Below are 23,815 nucleotides of genomic sequence, written 5' to 3'. Positions count from 1 at the left end.
AGTTCGGAACAAACCTGTAACGGTACAATCAAGCGCTAATGCATGCTAAACACTTGCTAGAATGGAATCAGCGATTACTATCGTGTTCTTAGGCTGGTGTGAATGTTGGCTAATTAGTCCGCTGTTCGTGTACTACATATGGATATATTCGTGTATCTTAAACGTTGTATTAACAACTGATTAGTGTACTTTATTTGTATATTTCATTTAAATATCGTTGAAAACATTTGTAAGGGTACTTTCGTTTAATTTTAATAGATACAACTTAAAACTAGATTATAATAAAATAATGAAAGTAGTAATTGAAGTTTCTATGTTAATATTGTAAATGCGTAATTTACTCTGTCTGTCTGTTACTTCATCAAGACTCGACCACTTGACCGAACGTAATGAAATTTTGACATTACATTACAACTGTAGGATCAGTATAAAAAAATGGTCATATAACATTTACAAAAAGTAGTTTATAATTAATATTAAATGTTTGTAAGTAGTGATAACCAATTACTGTCACGCGTTTTTTATAAAAAAAGAATCAATCGCTAGAATACTCATTATATATTAAGAATAATCATTTGTGAAAACAAAATGAAAGCACGTTATATATATTTGCGTCAAGAACTTTGCTTTTAAACGTTGCAGTCGAATTGGACATTGGCTTAGTTAGTTAAGAGCTCAAAGAAGTAGCTACGACTTAAATTTATTTAATTAAAAATAACATATATATTATCCGTGTTTTTGGAATATATATTATTGTTTTGGAGTGTATATGTATTTGTATAATATCAAATCGGTGTCTATTCGGTGCTTTATGAGTTGAATCTCCCAAAAACGTCGTTCACAGGCCGCTTTCGTAATAAGCAGTGATAGTATAAAACCGGTTTATTTAATAAAAATCCGTTTCAAATATTGCGTTACGTTTTCGTATGACTTGATCGAAATATTAAGTTAAATAGCCTATTCAAAATGTTATGTATGTTTTCACGGTATAAGTGAACTAATTAAAACATTATGTGTAACGTGATACAAGTTGATGTTAGATTTAGTTTATTAACGTAATAAAATATGTGCATATGGGAATTGACCTACCGTAATGATTAAAACAATTTATTACATAAACCAGTTTTATATGATAATAATATTTGCATAAAATATAAAACTTGTTTGAAAACTTATTTAATATATATGTCTGTCTTGTGTTTACGAGTTGAATATATAAAGTCAATTATAGTTATAAAAAAAAAATGTACAATTTTACCTTTTTTGTTGTATGTTGGAGGCGTGAAGGTTTTAGTTTATTGTGAACGTCAAAATTCAACCCACTTATATTCTTGTATGGTTATTTAAATTACTCTTTATATATGGTATTAGTTTTATTTTTACAATGGAGAAACTTAGTCTTATTAAAAAAAATATCGACTATATTATGTTTACAACGTGTTGTACAGAATGAACACAATGTTAAGTTGGTACTCGTACATATTATAGTAGAAAAACAAGGCACTGTATCTTTTTACATTTATAAATAAAAACTTATATATGTATAAAGCTTGCTACTAAAGGTCGTTAAAATAATATAAAAATACAGTGTACTGAATCGCGACTTATTTATTTTTGTCGATAACAGACAACATACTGCGACGCCGCCTCGCGGTGTACTTTATCTTAAATAAATTAAACTGTAGATTACTGTTTTAATATGGTTGTGGGTGTCTGTGCTAACGATCGTGGGTAATATCCTTGGCTACTACAAGTATTTGTATTTTCACTTCAAATGTTAGCACTGTAAGGACGTATAACAGCTTGTAGCATAAATCTGTTTATTTATATAATGTTTATATACTTGATGTTAAATATATAAACGAATATACACGGAGAGAAGTTAAGAAATATAAGCCTAAAGTTGAATACAAAAAAAAAATCGATTTGGACAAATTAACAGATTGGTGTACATTTTATGACCCGTGTGTAATGTCGGTGTTTTACAAAGGAACGGAATATGTTTGCTATATCATGTCAATTCACTGTGTAACCTGTACTGCGTGTAACCAGCTATTAAAACAGAATGTTTGTTCAACTGATTCTCGCCTCCATATTAAAGAAACTAGTTTATTAACCTTTGTATAGTCTGTTTAACCTTTTTTAGCTGCAAGTTTGATTTTATTTATTATTAAATATAGTTATTATATAACATTCTTCGTGATTATCTGTACTTATAAAAGACAACATTTTTTATTTTTTATTTTGACTAATTGAAAATGCTACTAAACCAACACTAAACTTATATCAGAAGATGCAGCGGGTTTCGGAGGGCTTAGTATATAAACTATATACTATTTAAAACATAAGAAGATGCGCTTCGCGGCTTCGCTTGCTTTAAATTTAATATTTTATGAATAGTAATAATACATTCGGTTATTGGTGGTTTTTACGCCTTTTTTAACTTCAGGTAGTATTTTTGGGTCAAATGAATTTTTGATTAGTTTCACACAACCTGCACACACAATTCTATACTATATTGTTGATGACATAACATATATATGTAGTATATTCTGAATTGTATACGTTTTTGAACAACGATAAAAAGTTTCTTTTTTAATTAATTTATTTTATATATAACTGACATCAGCCTTATTTACATTTATCATCAATGTTAACGTCAATTAATTAACTTTTTAAGTGCTATTGTGTCACCAAAATATTACGTGCGATAAATGACGTACATGTGTTGGAACTGTTTGATGTAATTTTGACACATGTGTACGCAAAACCCATCGAGGTATGGTTGTGAAGAAGCTGCGTATTTATTAATTCAAAACGATATTGTTATTGGTGTTAGATTTTTACTTTTAATAAACGAGGGTAACGCTTCTGTATTGAATAAAGATTTTTGACTTTCGTTAAAAAAAACTCATGTAACTAAATTTTAGGAAGTAAAGCAAAAAGGAAAATGATTTTTAAGAATAACAGTTTACTCGTACTAATTACATGTAAATGCATACATACGATATTAAATAAGACAATATTTAAAAATAACGTCTTAACTTGTCGATTAAAGATGTCACGCGAAGATTTCCTCAGTTATTCAAAAGGAGAAACCTTTTTCCACTATACAAGATTTATAGGCTGTTAGTTTTATATATGCTGTATTCTTGCTTCACTTGTATTTATCGAACAAAGTTAGTATGTAGCAATGTTTCCCCTCTACCTTCTTTTTGGTATAAATGTCTTTTTTGCGAATCCGCCTATTTAGAAAGGTAAAATAGCATATGTTTGAAACATAGTTTTTCTTTTATTTAGTATTTTTATATGACAACTTTTTACAAGCAAACCCAAATGGTTTAGTTAAGGCTCTTTTATGTTTTTTCGATAAGTCAATTACGTTGACAAAAGCTAGGATTTTAGTTCTTTTTTTATACTATAATAAGTTTTATAATGTAATTTATTTTAATCTAAACTAACAGCTGTCTCTCAAAATTATTCGAAATATGAAAAAATGGAATACAATTATTTTTAAGAAAAGCGGTTCAGCTTAAATATATTCGATCCAACATAAGTTTATAATTATTATAAGACATTTTGCATTCTAACATTGATCGAACGCGGCTTAAGTTCGTAACTAATGTTCCTCGATCTATTTTTATCTCAGCAAATCAATGCAATGAGTTGTTTTACAAGTCATCGTCGTATCATTTATGCGTTCAAACAAGTTCAATTGACTTCTATGTAAACGCAGTCCTATAAAAACATGGAAGCTAGAGAGACACGGCCTAAAGCGAGTTTTTATGCGTTTGTTACCATAAGGAAAGTTATCAGAGTTCGCTTAGTTTTTTGTGTTGCCATCAGATAGAATGGTCGATTTCACTGAAATTGTCTTTTGTATTTACGTAGAGAGTGTAACGAATTTATCCTACACGTGTATATATGAATTGCTGAGAATCAACTGTTTTGTACATTTTGATGTGATAATGGATTTTAAATCTATTCTCAGAACAATCCTACACAAATCCTTTGTATATTATTTTGTCACGTAGTTTTGTTACTTTAAGGGGTAAGAATAGATGTACACACTCTACACTACACTCGCTAGTCTATCCAAAATATGAACATTGTTTTTTCCATGGATGACAATGGTTGAATTACTATGATCCAGTACTAAGGGTTGCTGCTGTAGGTACATACGAAAATCTACAGCACCAGTGCGCTTCTATTGGAATAACCTAACTTCGTATTTTACTCGAGAAATTATGACAATAAATATACTAAAACTAACTGACTACTAATATTATAATCATTATAGTCACTGTCGCATATCGTATTCTGATATCTCACGCTCGTGTTCTGCGGTGAGTTTCGAGTTTCGTCTATATAATAGCCGTGCTGATTACGAAAACCCGCCGATTATTTTACCTCGCTATTACATACCTATTTAGTTAATTTAAACGTCATGTTAAAATGTGAACTTATTTAATAAGGTTATTTAGTGCAAAAAAGACACATGATAATAAAATCGCTATTATTTGTCGTATTTAATGCAGGTTATATACATTTAATTGTACATGATTAATGTACGGATAGGTCGTTGACACTACGGCGTTTTTAATCTTATTTAAAAATTAATTGATTTAAATACATAAATTGTGTTAAAAAAGAAGCAATAATATTTTTTAACGAGCATAGATTTATACAGATATAATGTATAAAAGTAATTAACATTTTACATTTGATCTTCTTGTTTATAACCAAGTTAGCTTAATAAGGAGTTATGTTTGAGCCAGTTCCGCCGGTTTAAGTTCAAGCTTATGACTTATTTGATAGAGTGCACGCATTAATCATCCTTTCCTTATGATAATACTTGCCTTGCTAATTATGTCGCTAATCTAACGTCTAATTAGGCTGCATTTATCTCAGACGAGGTCGCAAATTGTGATAGATAATTCTCATTAATATTAAGTTGAGTAGATCGATTCGAATTATAATTGAACTATATAACTGTATTATTTATCAAATTATTAAATAATAATAAGCGTTATGTTTAAGATAAATATTACCGATAAGACTTAATTTATAAATTGAAGGCGGTCATTAATTCAGCTGAATTTGCGGAGTTGCATGTTAAATTGGTGAGTGGTAGGGCTTCGTGTAAGCCCTACCACTCTAGGTACCAGCCACTCATCAGATATTATACCGCCAAACAGCAAAATGCACAATGATATAACATCTCAGTCATCAGTTCCAAGGTTGGTCGCGCGTCGCAAAATTTCATGTGGCGCCAAGATTATGGGTAGTGGTGTGTCCACTTCCTAACTTAATAAATACCAAAAAAGATATGTCAATCAAAGCAGAGCCAAGCCAAATCTATGTAGATATGAACACCGACTCCATTTTACATTATATACAAGAACATGAAATTCCCGCATGTCAATAGTTTAAATTTAAAGCGGACGAAACTATGAAGAACATTTTATATAATAATACTATATACTTAACCTTTTTCGAACTGCTCTTTATTTTTTTTTTATTGGTTTCTTGTATATTGGCTTAGTAGTTTTATCAGTAAGGCATTATGAAATCTCATTCATTAATATATTTAAAAAATAATATACTTTATGTAATGTTTCTTTAATGTAATATATTTAAAAAAATATTAATGTTTAAAAAATGAATTGTTTTAAATATATAGACAGACAAATGTTAGCCTGAACTGTTTATATAGAGAAATTTATTAAATCACTTTGAATGAACACAAAATTTAAGATCGGAATCGTATCGTAGTTTACATGATATTATTGTAACATTATCAAAACCAATAAAACTCTTGTATTTATAACAATTGAACAATTGTAATTTTGCTTGTATTATGAAACTTACAATACTAGTTACACAAAGAGTGACCTTCTGGCCTCTTGCAATCGTACGTATAACGGATTGATAGTCTCCCAGGATTATAGAGCGAGGATGGCATACCACTGCATTCATGGCGAAGCTATGTTATGTTCTTTTCATTCGTTACAACAGATACAGATTTGCAATTAATTTTATTCTACACTGCGGTCTAAGATTACTGATTAGTGGTGGTTTTATATGGAATTTTATGTAATATTAATAACCTTTTAAATATTGTTATAATAACTAAAATAGTGTTTAACGAACAAAACATTCCAAAAAAAATTTATCGAATGAACGAAAAAAAGTAATACACACCAAGTATGGTTTGAATGCTTATAATTTGTAACTGATTTAATCTTAATTAATTATTGTACATTATTTATTTATTAAGGATCATCAGCAGTCACTATAATTACACATGTAATAATAAAAACATATTAAGACTAAATATAAAGTGTGCGACTGTTTAAGACGACCACAACATGCATTTTAACGTACAATATATACTTACTAAAATAATGTTATATTACTAAAACTGCACTCACACACATTTCATGTCAAAGGTGCATTCGGCGCTAATATAATTTATATTTATAATGTAAAATACAGACTAAGGTTTTCAAAACCTGAATATCCATTCATCGCGCTGCATATCAGACAAACAGTGACCCTACGGATTGATAGGTTCCTAGGACTATACAGTTACTCCGTATCGCACTGAAATGCGATATCACTCGGTGTTGGATATACGATGATATAACATACTGTGCTAGTTAAGAGAATAGCGGGGGCTTTTGCAAGCATTAGGGCTCGCGGTGAGCCACATCATGTGAAATCATTGCGGTTATGTTTTCTATTACACCTTTAGTCTTGTATAATACATAGGTATCTGGTTCATAACTATGCTATGACTAACTGTACTAAGTACCTTTTTAGAAATTTAAAAGGAATTTTGAATAAAATTTGAATTATCTTTGAGACTCGGACATAGAATACTAGAGATACAGATGTTATTGTTTCAATTGTAAATTTTAATTAGATACTTTAACTAGTTGACGAGTTGGATGTTAGTTCATTTGCTAAATTTGTATTAAATCCGCGTACGCCGTATTAATTAGACAGAAGGTTTAATAAGAATTAACAGCTTCAATTTGTGTTATATCGTCGAGTGCTAATATATTAGAATTAATAATCTTGCCTGTAGAAAGTCGAAACGTGTTTCATTGAAACGAAAGCTACAATACCATATTTATTTTCGAAGTAAAACGTAGAGCAGGAACTAAATTATCTGTACTCTCATAAAATACATAAGATAAAGTTGCCAGTATCACTATTCGTGGATGTAATACGAGAATAATCACGTTTCGAAGTGTTCCCGTGTATATTGTATGTTTAAACGCGTTTTATTCGAAACTTAGTAGGTGCTAGTAAGCTGACACTGTTTTATGTTTATTTATAAAATTCATACAAGCACACTGACATGACCACAAACACACAGTCAGCCTTGTCAATTTTACTATTTATATTGTAGACAATAAAATTGTAAACAATTTAGGAAGAAAAGAAATTGTAGTTTATTTTTTTAAATTACAACAGGACATGTTAATTGATTAAATTATACAGTGTCAATCATTGTATCTTATATGTTAAGTTCTTCCTACTGATCCTGTAAACCGAAACAAAATATTTATATTCTATCTGATACTGATAAGTATCCTATCGAGAGCGGGCTAGCGTTAAGTTCTACCTATTGTGTCTATGCATATTGTATTAATATAGCTGTTACACACGTTTTCACCCGTGTTAACTGTTACTGTTTCAGCCCCATGGTATGGTATGGCACGTAATGTGCCTTTTATTTAACACTTTAAGATACAGAAAAAAAATGCATGACAAAATTATCAAGCTTATTTATTTAATAAATATCTCCAACACACCCAAGGAAATAATTCACTCAACAAATACAGAACAGTGAAAATCAAACATATAATTAAAAAGATAATATAATTAAAAATTTTACGCAAAAAGCACGTAAAAATTATCCTTTCCTATTTTAGAGTATTAGTTAACCGTTCGGCAAACAATCCATTTAGCGCTGGCAGCTAAAATGTTAGATCCCTTGTGCCTGTAGTTACACTGGCTCACTCATCCTTCAAACCGGAACGCAACAACACTGGGTAGTGAGAAGAGCTTGCATAAAGCCCTACAACCAAGTAAAATTCAATATCTTACAAATAAACAAAATCTTCAGTTTCTTACTATTAGTAAAGAAATGACTAATAAAAAGATTGCAATTTATTGTGTTATGGGTTCATCCATGAACGGTTAAGGTCAGACGGTTAATTCCGTGTCAAACAAATAACTTCTAATCTAGGAGAAAGTAATAAGCGTTCCATTGTTTTTGAACATGCTAGGAAGAAGCAAGGGTGAAATTAATGTCTCAAATTATGGTTTATTCGTGTACTCCTTGATCTTTCCAATCTCTTTTGAACCGTCTTGAAATATACATAAATATTAACAAGAAATTAAATTAAGTTCACATAATTGTTTGAAAACTCTCTGATCATGTAATTGGCACGTGGCAAGTAATGATGAAATTATTTACATCGTTCCATTTAGTTTTTTTTTCTTTGACTTAAGAAAGAAAACGTCAAGCCAAAAAGCCAAGCAGGCTTATTGTAAATTTAAATTTGTGTGAAAAAATATAAATAAAATATTCGCAGGTTCGATCCTGACCTCATGGGCTATGGTAGTCCCCATTCCTAGCAATTTTTTTAAATTTATATTAGTAATTCTTTATAATAGGCATTAATACTATTATTTAAAGACAATAAATAAATATATGTAACTTATCCCAACTGATAAATTTTAATTAATCAATGCAGCCGTTCGGCCATGGTTGTCTGACAAGGAAACGAAACGAAACTATATTGATGTAGCTGTTTAATATTTATAAGTTGTGGTCGAACTGTTTGTGTTTTGAAAAGTAAGCAATTGTACGCGTGTGTTTATGTGTTATGGTATATCGTTATTACACTGGTTATTACTATGTTACAATAAGAACAGGCGACTACGACTTGTGAATGATATTCAATATTCTAACGGGCTGTATGCAAATTTACTAGAATGTTGTATGTGATTTTGAAGTTCTAGTTTAAACATTAAGGCAGGTCAGCCTTACGCTAAACCTCCTTGAGAATGCTTTTGCTGGTTGTTGCTGATTAGTACACCAATGGATGTATGATTAATTTGGCATTTCTTGTGTATTCTACAATTATCTATATGTTTAGTCCTACTTCAGTATACTTATGTATATTTTACTTTACTTTACTAACAATGAGCATAATATTATTACACCATAGTCTAACGTAAATGACGATTAAATTCTAACAACCGTTTAAATATACAAGATAGAAAGAAACGGACACAATTAGGATTTATTGTGTCACGACTTAAGTACTAGTACTAAGGAAATGAATATATTAATGATGTATATATATGGAGATAAAGAATGAATGAATAACCGATTGAATTAGCAACTATGATGTATGATGAAAAATAATTTTACATAAATAAAGCGTATGCAGAGTATTATATAAAATAATCTATATTCCAGGGACACTCTGTATCGCCTCTCCCTCCGAGGTCTCCGTTCGCTGGAGCGTGCGGAATGGCCCGCAGCTAGCGACAAAGTGAAGCAATGTCAAGACAAGGGCCAGACCGAGGAGAACTGCCACAATTACATCAAAGTACTGCTTTCATACGGCCACAAGCTGTTCGCGTGTGGGACCAACGCGTTCAGTCCAGTTTGCAGTTGGAGAGAGGTATTTAAATTAAACCAATTAAGAAACTACGTAGATCCTGTTCTTAAAATTTAAATTGACGTTCGGAATTTAAATTATTTTATTATATGACTAACGAGTTCGCTAAATCGAAATAAAAATAAAGTGAAAACTATTTTGTAAAAAACCTTTTTTTAATTATATTTTTTATCAGATTAAGAAAATTTCACATCTTTATAACGGATCTTTTCTAAAAACGTAATAAAATAATTATGCTAAACGTATTTACTGCGAGTGTTTTATTAATGTGTTATCTTATCTCAAAAAGAGATTTTGACTAATTATCTCGCAACAAGGTCGTCGTCAATAATAATTACTTGTGGTCCTTTTCGTACGTTAATCGTGCGTGACAAATGTTTTGGCATTTCCCACTTAAGCCTTAATCGTACAACTTATTTTGGAACATAATTAACTCATTAACCTCCAAATTAATGATAAAAATGTCTTTTGAAAATTAACGTTTTTTATTCGATGTTTTGTCTTTCAAAAAGGTTTTTGGGTTTTATAATTTTAATTATTTTAAATAAAGAATATATGTTTCACTTGTAATTCATTTTAAAAGTGTTGTGTTAAAGGTGTTTGATTATAAAAATTAGTTTTGTTGCAAACTCGATATTTGGATTCGTCTAATAATACGTATGCAAAAAACTACTATCAATCGTTATCGTCAGATAGAAAAGAGGCTATTCCAAATTCGTTAAAGAATTTAAGAAACAAAGTAACCGACAACAAAATTTCTAACTTTGTTGTCTAACTAACAATTAGAACTTTAAAGTGATATTTAAGAACTTACACCTCGAAATTATTGAGATTGAGGTTCGTTATGATTTGGTTTTTATGGCTTATTCTTACGAACAACTTTCGTAATTATAAGGAATAAATCAAACATTAGTGTTGCCTGAAATATCAAAAACAATTCTTAAAATAACTAGACCCCTTTTAAAACTAAACATTTGATCGTTAAATAATCATAAATGCGGGCATATTCATGTGCAACCATCTGTGATGGGGGGGCCTGAACGACGATTATTAATATATCAAATAATGCAGTTCCCACCGTTGCTAAAATTGTAGACAAGGTATTTAAATACCTATAATTAATTTGATAAAATTTGGTATTTGGTAGGAATACAAGACCTCTTCGAAACATTTCTCTTTTACTGAAATGTCTGGATAGACTATTGCCTAATCATGTAACTTTTGTTTAATCCACATGTCATTTCGTTTTAAGTATTGGTGCAATAAAGTATAAAGAAATTAAAAAATATTGAAGTAATGAATATTTTATATTGTAATTTGTCAAAACGCAATACAGGCAACAAAAACATAAGAAAATCTTTTTGTTCCTTTAACCGAATTTTGATTATACCTAAGTGAAAGTATACTCAAAGAGAAGAAAAAATTATGCTTAGGTACCTTATTACCACAGTAACATAAGCCTAACAGCAAGTTATTCAACAGATTGAATCGTTGAACATGGTATCAGAATGGATGTCAGGCGTCGCGAACTGCCCCTACAATCCTGACTCCAACGTGACCGCGATATTTGCCAGCAGCGGCGAGTACTATGCCGGGACACCAACTGACTTCACCAGCTCTGACACAGCTATTTGCAGGTAATTGTGAATTTGAAAATGGAACTCGAGTCTTGTTACGAGTTAATGGGGAATTAATTGAAGATTGCCTTTTATGGCGTCTTCTCATACACTAATGTTTATGTATTTTCTAACCACTGTAAATAGATTGTGTGTTCACTATCAAGAAAGCTTGTTAAGCCATTTGTTTATGTAAATTGCATTGTATAGACAGCGATCGCAGTTCATATACGCCAGTCGAATGTTTCTATTTTATGACGTTTACCCAGCTGATTGAATGTATTCAATTTTTATTTCGTTTATTGTTTTAGCCAAAATTAGATGTATTATTTTTTTTAGTAAATTGTATTATATAGGTATATAAAATCTGTATGAAGGCAACGTTTCGTGACATGTAAGAGGTTATTATACTAGCTTAGCCCCACTGTCTAGCTTAGTTTACGTAAAGTTATTAGACAACAGATATTATTTTATAATACCATAATTATACATTATTTACATAAGTAATTTTTACCCGTTTTAAATATAATCCTGTAAAACGAAAAAGACAGGCACACAAAGAAAAGAGAATATTTTGGATTTAGAAAGCAACTTGCAAATATCCATATTAACTTAAATGGTAGTTATTTTGTAATCATGGAAAGACACCTCAATTTTATTTATTTGTTTTATTATTATGAAACTTCTATATTTTCAGGAGTCAAGGAGCATCCCCACGAGACTCTAGTATGCTTCGGACGACGCAGTACGATCTCAATTGGCTCAATGAACCACAATTTGTGGGTAGTTTCGAAGACGACTACTTCGTGTACTTTGTCTTCAGAGAAGTTGCTGTGGAATACTTAAACTGTGGGAAGGTAAGGTTTCCAGTAGAAACATTCATTTGTTTCTGTTATTTTTTTAATTGCAGAGGAGTGAAAATCTGTAAATGTCGCACTAATAGGCAGAGCAGTCTGTCTTTAAGTAGTCTTTAAGATGTTTATTGTCATTCTTCATACGACATTTTATATAAAATGTATTATTTCAGATCATATATTCACGTATCGCTCGTGTATGCAAAAACGATTCAGGTGGTCACCTGATGATGAAAAATAACTGGAGTACCTTCCTAAAAGCCAGGCTCAAGTGCGCAGTGCCCGGAGATGTGCCGTTTTACTATGACGAAGTACAGAGCGTGGAATATTTGTCGCAAGAGAAGATTCTCGTCGCTGTCTTTACCACGCCTGAGTGAGTTTTAGTTTTCTAGAATAATATTTATGAATATTTTGAAATAAATTTAAAATGTCATACGCTGTAAACCTCTATTTTTATTGTATTTTTTATAATTTTACAGTAACAGCATAGCCGGCAGTGCTGTGTGTATTTATAACATGTCAGACATACACTTAGCCTTCGAAGGCCCTTACAAAGTAAAGGACTCGCCGATGTCCACTTGGGAACCGCGGACACCTTCTCGGCAAGCCAGGGAACATTTCCGTTGCAATCCAGACACTAGGTTCGTAATAATTTCAAACAATAATTAATTTATCATAAGGACAGTTACATAATTAGTTTTGGAATACACTCGGAGGTAAATAAAAATAAAGTTTATTGTAACTTTGACTGTAATCTGTATCAGTTATAATTTATCTTTCAGACCCCATCAATCCATTGAGTACCACAAATACCACCTAATGCACGAATCAATACAGCCTATATCCGGCGAGCCCGTATACAAAGCGACGCTAGAGAGATTCACACACGTGACCGTCGATGTTGCCAACACGAAAAACGTTGCTAAACAACTAGTTGTATTCGTTGCGACCCAGAATAATGACATTTTAAAACTGGCAATATTGCCGAAGTATGAAGGTGCCTGTGTAGTGGAGATTTGGAAGATGAAAGATAAGAAGGGTGGATTTGACATACTGTCGATGCAGTTCGTTAAAGATACTGTAAGTATTTAATTCGATATTTTATTATTTATTGTCAAATTTTTAATCGGTAGCTCTAAGCATTGTACTTCCAGTACTGTTATACTGAAGATATTTAATTTTGTCCTCAGATGTCCCTCTACATAGGAAGCGACGAAGGCGTGTTGCGCATATCTAGCGAGCGCTGCTCCCGATACAAGACGCGGTCGAGCTGCGTGGGCGCGGCCGACCCGCACTGCGGCTGGGACGACGCGCGCGAGCTGTGCGTCCGCGCGCACGCGCACCTGCACGAGGCGTACTTCTCGCAGAGCACTGCCAGCTGCCCCTCCGTCAGTATGCCCGGTGAGTTTACTTCCGACTTCTCTACTTACTCATCAGTTTTAGTACCATCAGCAGTCTGTGTTGTGTGTGAGCGACGTTGCATTGGCTATGTATAAAATATATTTTTTTAAATAGTAATGTGTGTAGTGACCAACTTCAGGTGGTCTTTTTGCTCGTCTATATTGTTATTAATAAAAAACTTCAGAAGCCGTTCTCGAGTATTTTTATAAGGTTTCGATTTGCTCTTTATCAATATTGTATAACTTTTATAATACCATAACGGTGGCAGTGGCCGGCGGCTGGTCGGCGTGGTCGGCGTGGGAGGCGTGCGTGCAGCACGGCGCGGCGCCCGCGCTGTACGACGGCGCGCCCGACACGTGCGCGTGCCGCACGCGGCGCTGCGACAACCCGCGCCCCGCGGCCGGCGGGGACGCCTGTCGAGGTGCGGCTTTCATTGTTTAACATTCATGTTTTGATTGTTTATTGTTTTTCCAATAAGAATATTTTTTATTTTCCGGTGCGTAATTCCTGTGACAGCAGAACTTGACAGAATTAACTTTTGATCTACGCCTAAATTAATATAATAAAATAAAATAAATATTTAAAATTTTATCCCTACATTTCCTTTGTATTACTGACCGTTCTTTTTAGGTGCCAGTATAGAGGTGACCAACTGCACCGTGCACGGAGGCTGGTCGGCCTGGTCCGCCTGGTCCGAGTGCTCCACCTCCTGCGGTATCGCTGTGAAGTCCCGCCGACGCTCCTGTACCTCCCCGGAACCTCGCTTTGGGGGTCGAGTGTGCGTCGGTCTGGATACCCAGGATATGTACTGCGCCAATTTACCTCCTTGTCCTGGTGAGTGTCGAGTTACTGACCATTTTACTTACTGATTATTTTTATCTCGTTTTTAGCTAGTGTACGGTGTTCTTTCTATACACGTTTCGTACGAGTCGAAGGAAATATCTAAGTGCAAAGATATCGTTCCAGACCCAGCCCTGGCGCCCGTGGACGGGTCGTGGTCGGCGTGGGGCGCGTGGTCGGCGTGCGCGGGTGCGGGCTGCGGCGCGGGCGCGGGCGCGCGCGAGCGGCGCCGCACGTGCGACAGCCCCGCGCCGCAACACGGCGGCGCCGACTGCGACGGGCCGCGCGCCGAGCGGCAGGCCTGCGACCTGCGCCCGTGCGAGCTCAGGAAGGCCACCGCCTGGACGCCCTGGGTGCAGATACCTAGTGAGTGAAGTAGTTTCAATTAGAGGTCATTGATTATAATGCTTAAGCGTTTGATTGCTTTGCCAAATTTTGAATACCTCTTGACATATTAATCGTTGTTTCAGGTAATACATCTGACGGAAGTTATACAGAAAAGAGATTCAAGTTTCTGTGCAAGGCGCCGACGCCGGAGCAGATCAGAGTATGTTCAATATTTGTCGTTCATTTATTTACTACCTACACGTAATTTATTATTTAAAGTGTGTATTGATGCTTTCCTTTATCGAAAAACTTTAACTCGTTTTTTTAACAGTTATCGCTCGCCCGCGAGGAGGAACGCTACTGCAACTCGCGAGGTACGTGCAGCAGCAGTCCGCCCGCAGAGGACGGCGCGTGGGAGGCGTGGGCTCCCTGGGGGGCCTGCTCTGCAGCGTGCGGCGGAGGCCAGCAGGCGCGAACAAGGCGCTGCCGGCAGCCACCTTGCGTAGGGGCCGCAGACATGCTGCGAGCGTGCAACACGCATGCGTGTGTCGGTAAGAGACCATTTAAAACCTTAGCATTTTCAAACTCATGAAGATATATATTGTATTTAGATAGATATAACTTTAACTAATGCGTTTTGAACGATAAACGTTTTAATTTTTTTAGCGTTATAATACAAGAAGTTATTATTATTTTTTTATTGATTTAAATCTTAACTATGAACATTATTTTATTTGAATTTATTTTATCGTTGATTACAATTTTATCCTAATTAAATATAAGTTATTATAACTCGATTGTGTACACTTTATAACTAGGCGAATGGTCATGCTGGAGTGAGTGGAGCGAATGTAATGGCGGCTGTGACAACGGTGTCACCGGTCATCGAACACGCACTCGAATGTGTTTGTCCCCTGAGGGTTGCGCAGACGCAGGTGCTGCGTTGGAAAGACGAATCTGCGTAAACAACTGTGCAGGTTGGTCAATAGTACTAAGTAAATAATGTAAATTACATTGACTACATTTAAAAATATTTAAATAAATAATTAAATTATAGCTTGTGGTGCGATAAATCTCTTTTTATAAGTTACCCCACTTTTACTCACACAAGTTTGTCTCATCACAAAAATATATATGGCAATATTTAGTTGCTTGAGTTTGTTGTAAATAAAGTATTAAAGATTGAATACAACGTCCAGTCCTTAAATTGAAAATTACCAAATATAGTGAGCCCCTGAACGATATAAGAGTTCTTCTACAAATTAGAAGTATCTATATAAAATGTACGGGCTGCTCGATACTAATAATATTCAGGCACATTAAATTAATAAACATCATTTTTTTTTATGGCATTGGTTGGCGGGCGAGCATATGGGTCACCTGATGGTAAATGGTCACCACCGCCCATAGACAAAGGCGCTGTAAGAAATATCAACCATTCCTTACATCACCTATGCGCCACCAACCTTGGGGACTAAGATGTTATGTCCCTTGTGCCTGTGCACATTACACTGGCTCACTCACCCTTCTAACCGGAACACAACAATACAGAGTATTGTTATTTGGCAGTAGAATATCTGATGAGTGGGTGGTACCTACCCAGACGGGCTTGCACAAAGTCCTACCACAATTAAGATAAGATACAACAAAGGCACGGTCAACATGTCTGTGGAGTTAGACACTATCGACTCCGGTGGATCACTTCCTCTCCCAATAAAACGGGATGCAATGTCTCCATGTGTCCGCTTGCGCAGAGTCGGAGGCGGGCTGGGGCGCGTGGGGCGCGTGGGGCGCGTGCGCGGGCGGCGAGCGCGTGCGGCGCCGCAGCTGCGAGGCGGGCGCGTGCGTGGGCGCGCAGCTGCAGGTGGCGCGCTGCGCCGACAACGAGCTGGACAACGGTGGGTGACGAGCGATATGCTCTGCTCTATTCCGAATGTTGCCGGCTCTTCTCGGTAGAATCGAAGTTCCGAACCGGTGGTAGCTGACGAGTCCGAAGTGCTCGTAAAAACCTACTTGAATAGAGTTAATTTTGACCGATTGATCTCTCTACTATTTCACTAGGTCAGAGGTCAGTGTAAAAGTACCTACTAACAGGGTTAAACTGAGTAAATAATTTCAACGAATTTTAGTTAGTGTAAAAATATACGACTGGTTAAAACTTAAATCTAATATATAAATGTTGTTCGAAAATAATTTATACTAACACTGGAACTTTGCTCTCAGAATTATACGCAATGCCGGCATACAGTCAGAACGTGCAAATGGCATCGTTCGTTACGATGACGGACAATGAGTCCCTCAGTATCGGCGGCATTGTAGGATGTGTCGTCGCAGCTTTTGTTATGGGTGAGTTATATATATTAAGAGTTTCTCGGACAAATAATTTGCTACTCATATTTTCAAGTTTTAAATTATATTAAATAATGGAATGCTGGTCTAAAATTGAAAGCAAGCAAAATTTTAGCACAGTTTTACTACACAAATAATAACGGTTTTTTTAAACGCAAACGTCCCTTAGATTCAATGTAACAAATGCGAAAAATCAAGAAAATCATTTAACGTATAAAGTTGAATATTTCATCCATTTTTGAAATGTCAATTTCAATATTAATGAATCAATTCATTAAGAAAAAATAAATTGATTATTAAAATACAGAGATATGAAAAATTCGTTGAAGCTATACATACATAAATTGTAACTTAACCTTACATGTTTACCTACTTACATATTTAAAAACACCCTAATCGCGTTATATGTGAACCATTCCATAGGTATAATTATTGATTAATGATAAATATAGATAAAACGGAATACACCTGTACAATTGCACCTATGCATGTATAATTTAATGTAGGCTTATACATACAACTGTAAACACAAATGTGTTTGTTATTTTGATGTATCTCTCGTTGTTCTAGTCTCATACTCTAGGGTCTAGAGTGTAAAATATAAATGCCCAGAACGTGTTGCGTTTCAAAACAAACACTCAAAACAAAAAAAAATATAATGGTTCTCAAATCGAAGTATCTAGTGAAAGGCCAACAACAATTGTACAGTTTTAACTCAGTTGAATGAACAATGTGTGAATAAATATTAGTGCTTATTTTTAAATATAATCCTAGTTAAACACGTTCTCCCTGTGGATTTATAAACTAAATGTCATGGTGATTGGCTAAATAGTATTAAAGTTAATTTGTTGCAGTCATCAAGTGTCGAGTTATAACCAAAAGGATGCTCCATTAAAAAATAATGATGTCTCTCCCAATTGTCAAAATCATAATTTTTTTCTATCATAGTCTTACAATTTTATGCACAATACCATCTATACGAATTTGATGGAATTCTTATAATGTACTATATTATGAGCTTCCGCACTAGTCCGCTAGATGGCGTTATAAGTAGAATTTTATCAGACCTCGCAACTATTAATTAATTATTATTAATCTTAAACAATTTTTTTTTTTGCACTGACACTAAAAATATTTTTTTTTAATTTCCATTTTGAAGTGTAAAAATTAACCATTATGTTACGATTTTCGTCGTGGGAATGAAAACTCATAAAAACGTTGTAGATCGCGCTATGAACATTTTCATATTTGTTAGTATATAAGGAAAATGGTTTCATATACATTCGTGTTTGTTGGTGAGAGAGATTTAATTGCTCCCCTCTCTGAGGCTCTAACACATAATTAAGGCGAATAACTTTGCCACGGTTTTTGTGTTAACGGACTATAAATAGAATGTTTATTTTTAGATTTTATCATGTATTCGTAACTAGCTTTTCTAGTACATCAACGGTACAAAACACGATCGTATGAAATAGATCGAAAAGAACGCCAGCAAGATTTCTTTGTTGAATCGCAATTTGTATATTAAAATATTCTAAAGAGGAATGTTTTACATTTACCGTTTCAGAATTATTACGATATAGAATTAAAGTAGTTAAAAAAACTACGTGGATGTATATATATTGGTAGACGGACAGGCAAATAATTCTCGGTCGTAAGTTACTACCACCAATTTGGAAACTAAGTTCTTGTACCCGTTATAATGATACGATTTTACGATAGAATATGTGATAAGTGGTTGGTATCGGTCGAGATCGGCTTACACAAAGTTAATTTAGCTTAAATTGAATTAATCCAAGATTTCACAAGTTAGAAAATAATTACTTGAACTTGACTTCTGATACGAATGAACAAAGAGGTTGTTCATGGTAAAAATGGTCGATAGACGTAATATCCAATCTAATCGATAATAAAATGTATTTTATCATCTTATATTATATTTATTCAAATAGGCTGCCTAGTCTGCTTGGCCGGAGTAGTATTCTGTCACCGCCGGGGCTGCCTACCGTGGAGCCGACAACCACGTGTGCCCTCTAGCCCTCACTACATCACCGCTAAACAGAACAGCTACGTCACTGTGCCATTGAAGGAAGTGGTAAGTTATATTTAATTTGGTAGCATTATAATCGTTAACAATTTCTTTTTTCCATGATTTAATAAAAATAAAACAGTTTGGGTTGTCATTTTCCGTCGAATTTATTATCACTTAGTCCAACTGTGCGCAGGGAGAGTAAATTTAAAAAGCTCTTAACTTAGACAAATATAGACGAGTCTTATACAAAGTTCTTCAAGCGTAAGAAATTTACGATCCGAGTTTTAACTTAGATAAGGGCATAAAGCGTATGTTTTTAATCATTAATTTGTTTCTCAGCCACGAAAAGCGAAACGGCAACCATCGTTTACGGGCATCGGTAACTCAAGCGGCATACTTCTTTCGAAGAGTAACAACATTTCCAACGCTAATCACAACAACCCCATGACGACCCCTAAACTGTACCCGAAAGCTATAGCCAACGAGTATGACTCTATGGGTACTCTACGAAGACACTCAAATCAGCCGAACAACAAGACCAACATTGATGTTGAAGAGGACAAATTCTATTGAACGTAACGACACTGTTGTCTGTAGGACCGGATTTAAAGGGCTTGAGGCCTCGGGGCCACAGGAGTGGAGGCTCTGGAGCAACAGAGGAGTGGAGGCTTTAATTTTTATTTTAAAAATTAAGTTCAACATTTTCATTTCTGTCAATAGGGTTTGTCGGAATTATGTGAATCTCGCCCCTCGCCTGTGGAGCCCCTGGGCAGTTACCCCGGTTGCCCTCCCCTAAATCCGGCCTCGGTTGTCTGGATCTCATGTAAGCTATGACGCTCTAAATATTGACATTGGAAAGGGCGTTCAATTTCATAGACAGTCAGAGATAATTACATTTCGAATTAGTCTCTGAGAAGTTACATTACAAAGACTTTTTTTAAGTCAGCTTAAAGGTATTTTTGATCCATAACTATCGAACTTTATCTTAACGACATCGTTCCATAAATTAAGTTAAAAGTAAAAGGTGAATAAAATTGGCTTTGGCTAATTAACTTGGCGGTTGGAAATTTTCTTTTAAAATTGTGAAACCATTTAATGGTTATTTCAATAATCCTTAAAATATAATAGTTATTAAACGTAATGTTCATATAAATAATAAATTTTGAAATATTAGGGCAATCATATATTTACAAATTTGTGTAATAGAAATGTTTGGAATTTTTATCATTAGGAGAACATATAACGGCGTATTACTTAATAATAGATTAATAATAGCCTTTGGGATAGTTTAATATTTTTATAATTTATTAAAAATAATCAATATATTATTCATAGTATGAACATTTATACGGAAAAGTAGAATATATTATTTTGTTTATTCCAAGGAATCCCGCGAGATCCTCTAAGGAAATGCATTTATTTTATTCCTGTACTTTGATACATTACAGCGATTGGTGGGCTGGGAACTTTTAGAAGAATAATGTTTATGGATATTACTTCAAAGTTATACACAAAATACTGTGAAAATATTTCCAATAATATATTTCTTTATGTACAGGGATTTCCTTATATTTATTCTTTAGAAGATTTTATATCTAATGGGGGACTTATAACATATGCCTTAGACATGAAGACGTATAACTTCAAATACAATAACTCCAAGACATTGTCATTAAGCTGTATTCCTAAATATATGTTCGTGATATTTTATATACTCCCAAATAATAATTCATACTGTTGTAATAAGATAGACTAATTAAAAATTCCAATTTATGACATTTTTATATCTATTATTATATATTTCAAAAAATATTATTATTATTATTGCTTCTTATAAGCTTCAGATAAATCTTAATATGTTTGAAAATTTATAAGAGAATCTCAATAAGTTGTTTGACGTTTGTTTGAGAAAAAATAGCAAAACGAATAGGACACTTACAACTTCAACATTTTTTTTTTTTTAATTTAAATATCGTTTAATATTTTTAGACACCAATTTCAGTTTTATGAATAAAGAAATAGTAAAATAAATGTCACCTAAAATATCTATAATTTATTTAAAAACATAATAAATACAACAGAAAGTCAAAAAGTAAAAAAGTGAATAAGTAAAATTTATCAAAGGGAATCCTTTATATCTCAATCCATGCAATTGTACCAATTGCGAGCGACAAAGATTCTCCATTTGTCGGCAAGACAGGCGTTTCAATGAATTTTCAACAGCTCTGCTAATTAGAAAAGAAAAGTAAAAAGTTTATAGAAACCGTTAAAGCGAGAATGCTTTGTGAGTTTCTGCTTAAGAAGTCCTTCGACTTAATTGCTTTTGTATCTTTTATTTTATTTCGATTATAATTTTAATAGAATATTTTATATAAATAATGAGCTTGTCTATAATATCCTACTACTTATTCTTTATATAGATATTAAATTAAATATAATTTTTTAGGTATTTTAATTTGTGATAATGTGGTCGGTATGTTTTGTGAATTTAAATATCGAATGTTCTAGATAGATGAGATAGATGAATCAAGACGCGTTCGAGATTATTTTGTTTACTTTGATTAAAAGTTCAAAGACAATTCAATTCTATAATCGTCTTTGGTTAAGGCTCCATATATCTAGTAGTTTATTTTTCAAGTGCCATGGTAACGAATGTAAATGTTAGTTTTATGTGTAGTTTATAATAATTTGAAAATAGTTTAGTAGTTATATAAAATTGTTTAAATCAATTTTTATTCAAAGCCAAGTATGTGCCATGTGTATATGTAATGAATGATTATTATTATTATTAAGCGTCCTAATAATAAACGCGATATAGATTTAGTCACTATATCTGTCCTTGTCTTGCGAGAAAGTGACTTATAAACTTTATCAAGCAAGACAGAGACAACGCTAAATACTACGATCACGTTTATTAATAAGTCGAATAGAATATAGAGCTTATATAATCATATGTATTATATCAGTACAAATAGCGGTGCCTTCGCGATATACATATTTATACAAATACTTACAATATCTTACAAATTATACAATGATTTATATTTTATATTGTTGAATTAATTTCAACACGTCGCCTGACTCATGTTGAGTCGAAATTGTTATAATGTATATTTAAAACATTTTGTATTTTTATATTGTTAATTATATTAGTAATATTTTTAAATGAATTGTGCTATGGTAGATTGTTATTGAGTGTATGGTTTGGACTGAAGTATATCTGGAAGATTTTAAAAAGAAAAAGTAGCCAGTCAGCTAACATTATAATAAATATTTTTATAATAAATGGTTTTGATACGTTGATAAATTTTATATTGTTTTTGTATGTAATGATTTATCGTTTGTAATATGGCGTGTGAAAATTTTGATTATATTTTCGTATCTGAAGTATTTTATCTGGTGAAATAATAGGAATAAATATATATAAAAATAATTGTTTTTATAAATAGTGCCGTGCACGACATGCTTTCTATTAATGCATTTATATGCATAGTTACATTAAAGTAACTTAAAAATAACTTCACTATTTAAAATGACAATTTATACTCTGTGTAAATTTTTATTTTTTTATATTTGTTGTATTTTGACATTGCGTTGTGTCTAAAGTGGAAATAAACGCCGTTAATTAAAAAAAAACATATCACTTGTATGTTAAAATTATCAAGTGTCAATGCATTTCAAGGTCGTCTTGTTATATCAAATTAAAAATATTTAAATATAACCAGCTTCAGTCTGACTGAGCTTTATCGTGTATATTCTGAATGGTTCTTTAGTTCTGTCTTATACGTATTTTCTAAGAGGCTTTCTCTCAAAAACTCACCGATTAAATTTTCTAAGCTTAAGAGGTATACTTGTGATTGTTAAGACTTAGATGAATTTCTTTATTGTTTTTATTTTGGTCAACGCTATACGCACGTTATATAGACGCTGTACACGGTTATGAGGTAACTACTTAATAAAGACTGTCATACATTATACATTTTTTTCATTTTAAAACCTCACTACATAAACATATAATACTAAGATCATCTGCCCAAACTTTTCCTAGTTATGTTGTCAAGTAACATGTCGCCTGCACCGATCTTCAGCTTCAGCTATATGCCAGTGTACATATTGCGGAGTTAAATTGTCAGGATCGTTGTCTTATAATAAATGTTTACAGTCCGTAAACTGCCGAAACATGAACCAAGCAAACATTTTACAATATAGCGTAGCCTACCTATATAAAATTTTGATAGTTTCGGTTATTTTTTTTAATAGGCGGCAGGCGGGCCGACCGCTAGGGCGTCATGGTTGCGTGTGAAAGCGATCCCGTGACGCCAGCCGACGTGATGGAGACGGTACGGCTGGTTTTTTAGTGGGTATTCCAGTGTACTAAGGTACACTAGGCATCCTAGCGACCGGCGTGTCTTAGATACCCCCCTCACCCCACTTACCGTAAGAACGCGTAACGTCGTTTTCCAGTGAAATAAAAAAAAAAAAACCTTAGTGTTTTTATCTGAATTTGGCCCGTTATACAAAAATTATATATTATTTTTGTAGTTTTCGACGGTTTCTGTAATTTTTAATTTATTTACTAACTAAAGGGCTTTAAATTTATCCTATAATATATACACCGAAAGACTTATTTCTGACCTTAACAAGACCACAAAAGTCCTTTTTACAAATAATGCTGAAATTTAAGTG

General features: G+C 33.4%; 1 protein-coding gene across 2 annotated transcripts in view; it reads left to right on the top strand.

Annotated features, from left to right (window-relative positions):
- LOC125071271 (semaphorin-5B) overlaps positions 1-23,104 on the top strand; it is a 49,560-nt gene extending 26,456 nt beyond the window's left edge. For both annotated transcript variants that reach the window (XM_047681428.1, XM_047681429.1), the window contains exons 4-20: positions 9,506-9,713; positions 11,193-11,347; positions 12,024-12,183; positions 12,354-12,553; positions 12,660-12,821; positions 12,963-13,260; positions 13,371-13,581; positions 13,850-14,002; positions 14,212-14,415; positions 14,548-14,787; positions 14,892-14,968; positions 15,080-15,299; positions 15,567-15,725; positions 16,503-16,646; positions 16,972-17,094; positions 19,050-19,192; positions 19,469-23,104. In XM_047681428.1, coding sequence (XP_047537384.1) covers positions 9,506-9,713; positions 11,193-11,347; positions 12,024-12,183; positions 12,354-12,553; positions 12,660-12,821; positions 12,963-13,260; positions 13,371-13,581; positions 13,850-14,002; positions 14,212-14,415; positions 14,548-14,787; positions 14,892-14,968; positions 15,080-15,299; positions 15,567-15,725; positions 16,503-16,646; positions 16,972-17,094; positions 19,050-19,192; positions 19,469-19,702 — 3,091 coding nt within the window. In that variant the 3' untranslated portion in view covers positions 19,703-23,104. The remainder of the gene's footprint in view (positions 1-9,505; positions 9,714-11,192; positions 11,348-12,023; positions 12,184-12,353; positions 12,554-12,659; positions 12,822-12,962; positions 13,261-13,370; positions 13,582-13,849; positions 14,003-14,211; positions 14,416-14,547; positions 14,788-14,891; positions 14,969-15,079; positions 15,300-15,566; positions 15,726-16,502; positions 16,647-16,971; positions 17,095-19,049; positions 19,193-19,468) is intronic.
- The last annotated feature ends 711 nt before the right edge of the window (positions 23,105-23,815 follow it).

Source organism: Vanessa atalanta, chromosome 19 (assembly GCF_905147765.1).
Source record: "Vanessa atalanta chromosome 19, ilVanAtal1.2, whole genome shotgun sequence".
In the NCBI taxonomy this organism is placed as follows: domain Eukaryota; kingdom Metazoa; phylum Arthropoda; class Insecta; order Lepidoptera; family Nymphalidae; genus Vanessa; species Vanessa atalanta.
This window is presented reverse-complemented; position numbering and strand designations above follow the sequence as displayed.